Consider the following 4521-nt stretch of genomic DNA (forward strand, 5'->3'; position numbering starts at 1 on the left):
TTTGTCTCATGGTGCCCTGGTAATGTTACGAATCAAATTTGCATCCTAGAATGAGCAGTGAACATGGTTGGCATGTGAGCCCTTCACGGTTCTTCCTCTGTGTTGTAGTTCTTCTGAGCAAGCACAGCCTCTTGAGGATCAGGCATGGGTGACATGCACACTGCTGATAGGAAACTGGCTGACTCAAGGAAGAAGCTGTCAAGAGCAGATTAGCTACCACCATGAGCACACACACAGAGAGGGAGAGGGATTGACAAAAATGGACAGAGAGGAGAAAAAAGGATTGAGATTACACTGAGAAGCCTAAGGGGAAAGGACTATTGAGAGGCTCAACATGGAGGAACATGAAGAGGAGAGCTACAATACAGATGAGATTGAATATCAGGAGACCTAGGGATGGACACGTGACCATCCATGTCATCAAGTAGCTATTTTAATTTCCTGTCTAAGACTTTATGGATTAACATTAGGGCACAGAGGTTGGAGACAGGAGAGGTCAGTGGTCTGTAATCTCTTGGATGAATAGTGCTCATCACAGGCAGATATGGGTGTGCAGGGTCTACCATAGGCTTGACATTGCAGCAGGAGGGTCCACAGTTCCAACAGAGACACTTGTCTCCCTGTCATGTCATATAACCCTGTTGCTTGCCATCTGAAATCACCGAGTCTTCCAATTAGTAAGCATGTCTGTTTAGTGAAGAAGTAGCTTCTCTTTGGGGATCTCGCCAAGTGTGCCCTGTAGACACTTAATGCCATTGTGAGGTCCACAATGGAAACAGAACTAAGCTGAAAGATTGGTGGTGGGCTGGTGGGGTAGCCAGAAGCTATGAAAGCAGCCATCTTCTCTTACCATGTTATGCGAATCACCATGAAGAGTTCCCCACCTCCTTGCTGCTGCTCAACTTAGAATCACACAAGTATGGAACGCTCATGCACTAGGTTGTCCATAGCCATCCTGGGGTTGGCAGAGCAGGACTAGCTCCAAAGCAAAGAGAACAATGAGGCTTCCTTGGCAAAAGAATCCCAGGGAGCCCTAAGGTACTGACTGAGTGGGCAAGAAAATGCACAGCCCTTGTAATGACATCCACCTCTCTGGGACGAAGTTAAACACGCCAGACTTGGGGTGGGGAACAACATTATTACAACTGTTTCCCATCTGCTCTGGACCTTTTGCATATCTTCTCCCACATCTGTAGAACAGGCTTTGTGAGCTCCCTTGATTACCCTTGCCTCACCTGACCACGTTGATGTGTCCATGCTGGCTAAAGCCTATTTATTTCCTTCCTAATGCAACTCTGCTTCCTTCTCCCACCATGCAGGGGAAGCCCACATAACCCTGAGGGAAGTCAGCTCCAGCTCCTCCACCAGAATCTGGAAGGAGGCCAGTAGCACAGGCAAGAGAGCCTGGCCAGAGACAACTGCCAGGCAGTCACTGTGCCCACCATAACCAAGGTGCTCATCCTGTAGTGATCAGCACAGACCCACAGTACTGTCATCATGAACTCTGCAGAGTATGTGCTGTGTGGCTGGAAGGGTCAGCTGTGGCCTGCAAGGGTATTGTCCAGACCCAGGACATCAGCCCATAGTAAGAAGAGAGGGGCACCTTTCCTGGAGGTGCAAATCTTGCCTATGGGGGAGAAGACAAGAGTGAGGAGCACCAAAGCAAGGCCACTAACCAAGTCTGAAATTGTGAACCTTGCCTCCATTGCAGGGAAGGAGTCACAGGGCAATGGCTCACCAAAGCAGACCAGAGCATACAGAAGAGCCCTCAAGGTGGCTCTCGATATCCTGGGGGAGGGAGGCTGTTTGCAAGGTGGAAGGAAAGGTGGCCAAAGAACCAGCACAAGAACAGCTCCTCAAAAGGTTCCAAAAGAGCAGGCCAACTCCAAACCACGTCCTCGCTTTCGCCTGCGCGTGCGCCTGTGCTTCCAAAAGCAAAACCAGAAAGGCCAAGAGCTCTCCCAGAGGAGTCCTGGAAAGCAGGGACAACGCCAGGGTCCTGTGTTGCCAGTGGGCTCACAGAAAGTGCCCTCAGTGAAAGGTGGAAAAGCCCAGGCACACACTGCTGTTGGGCCTCCACACTTTGAGATGAAACAGAATGTCCTAAGAGGCCTCAGAGTACGACTACGTCACCCAACGCCTGAAGGAAATTCTGGTGGTAATGCATGGATGAAAAAGCTGAAGACATCCAAGCCCACATCTTTGACTGCCCTGGCCTCCACGCAGAGTGTCCAGGCAAAGAAAGAGCAGCAGGTTGCCTCTGGGTCACTGAGGTGCATCTGGTCCTCGCCCAAAGCCCTCAAGCAACAAGCACGTTTTGCTGAGATAAACACCCAGGCTACTGGAGTCCAAAGGAAGACTGCCATCCCTGAGAACAAGGAGGACCATGGCCCGGGCACCCTGAAACCAGGTGCAAACTGGGCATCGGCAGCTTGCATGCCTCCAGTCCAGAGGCTGCGAAGATCTTTCCGCATTGCTAGCAGGAAAAGGAAGATCCATGTGCTGAGTCCACACTGTAGGGTGCCAGAACAGGAACCTTGTGCTCACTCAAAGGTGACTAAGACCAGGTTCAAGAACCGGGGTTCCAATATTCAAGAAGCAGGCCAAGCTGACAAGGTGGCTTCTGCCCAGCAACAGAATACCATTGAACGAGGAATGTTGGTCTGGTTCAAATTTCAGGACCTTCCTTTCTGGCCAGCAGTGGTAAAGAGTGTCAGCCAAAATGACAAGATGGCGAGGGTGCTGTTGATGGAAGCTAACATGCAGTTTGAGCACAAGGGTGTCTGTGTCCCTCTCCACAAGTTGAAACATCTGGACTGTGGAGAAAAAATATCACTCATAAGAAGAGCCAGCAGAGTGTACAGCCAGGGCATCAGCTGGTGCCTCACAGTGATCGACCACTACAGAGAGGGCCTGGCCCGTGGCGCCTACCTGGGCTCCTTTATGGACTATTATACCGCCCAAGTCAGTTACCCGCTAAGGAGGGCCGTCCAGCAAGGAGACCTGCACATTGATTTCCCTAAGGTGAGCTATGTAGACCTGGAAGATTGGGAAGAGGAGACTGCCCTGGGTGGGAAAGGGCCCCTCAAGAAACTTCTGCCTGACCGTATGAGGGCTGCTTGGGACAGAGCCAACCAGAAGCTTGTGGACTTCATAGTGAAGAGAAAGGGGGCCGACCAGCACCTGCGGGAGATTGTGCAGGGCAGAAAACCGTCCAGGTGGGTGGACAATCTTTGGAAATCAAGGGGGGAAGTCGTCTGTATTGAGACCTACCTGGAGGATGACGACCAGTTGCATCTTGTGGCCAGGCATTTGCAAGAAATATGCAAGGAAGCAGATGAGGCTCTGCTCTCCCTGACTAGAGGAGATAAAGTGCGGTTTACCATGGAGGTTCTTCTTCCAGAAGCAATCATCTGCTCCATCGCTGCCCTGGATGAGCTCAGCTACAAAGAAGCAGAAGAGAAGTACCTGCATGGCCCACCAGTGCACTACCGTGAGAAAGAGCTCTTTGAAAAGAACCTCTTAAAGGCAGCCCGGAAGAGATCAGCAGCCAGTACTTGGGCTGCCAGGGCCCCTCATGCACCCATTCCTTAGAAGGGTGCTCACTGCTATGAGCCATCACCCCTGCAACTCCCAAGAGAGGAGACCGGAAGCAACTCCAAAGAGGAACATCTGGGAGACTGTGGGGTGTACTTTGGGCACTGAGACAACAGCTCGCTGAGTGTTTCTTTCCCCACCTTGAAATAAACATTTTCTTTACTGCTTGACAGTGCAGATGTCTAGATGGGCTGTACAGACAGACAGATTCTGTTAGCGTCAGGCCAGGCCAGCCCTCTTTGGCCTGTGCCTAGGTGTGCCCATGTCCTGTGGTTGCACCTCCCTAGAACCTTTCCAGCGCTGCGTGGAGCATTGGCTAGCTAGACATAGCCTTGCCCTCTCTGCAGTTTCCCCACGTACCCAGCCAGCACATCAGGTTCCTGATGACACCCTGTCTCTGACTTCCCCACACATCCTGTCCTTGTTTCTCTAGGGTGCTAGACCCGGATGGGGCCGGCTTAGCTTCCACTAATTTCTCCATTGCCCCCTTCTTCACTCACTCACAATGAAGAAAAGGAACAGACATGTGTACTGAGGCAGTTGGTTTAAGTCAGAGAAAGGAAGTGAATGTGATCCTGGAGATATTCTGATTTTGAAGAACATAGTGTATTGCACCTTACACCTTCTCTCTCCCTCTTTCTCTCTCTCTCCCTCCCTCTCTCTATTCTTCCCTCTCTACTCTTTCTCTCTCTCATCTTTCTGCAACCTCCTTCTTCCCTTTCTCTCTCTTTCCCTCCCTGCCTTCCTCCCTCTCTTTCTGTATGTGTGCACAAGTGTGCAGATGTCATAGGTCAAAATCTGGTGTCTCTTCACTTATTCTCTCTGCTTTTTGAGACAGGATCTCTGATTAAACCTGTTGCTCACTGATTGTGCTAGAAGGGGTATCCAGGCAGCTCTTTCTATCCTCCTGTCTCTGTCGCCCCA

General features: G+C 51.0%; 1 protein-coding gene across 1 annotated transcript; it reads left to right on the forward strand.

Moving 5' to 3' along the window:
• Positions 1-1497: 1497 nt before the first annotated feature.
• LOC132649942 (PWWP domain-containing DNA repair factor 4-like) lies at positions 1498-3594 on the forward strand. The gene has a single exon (XM_060374711.1). It carries the CDS (start codon positions 1498-1500, stop codon positions 3592-3594), a length of 2097 nt encoding a protein of 698 aa, XP_060230694.1.
• Positions 3595-4521: the final 927 nt, after the last annotated feature.

Source organism: Meriones unguiculatus, chromosome X (assembly GCF_030254825.1).
Source record: "Meriones unguiculatus strain TT.TT164.6M chromosome X, Bangor_MerUng_6.1, whole genome shotgun sequence".
NCBI classification, from domain to species: domain Eukaryota; kingdom Metazoa; phylum Chordata; class Mammalia; order Rodentia; family Muridae; genus Meriones; species Meriones unguiculatus.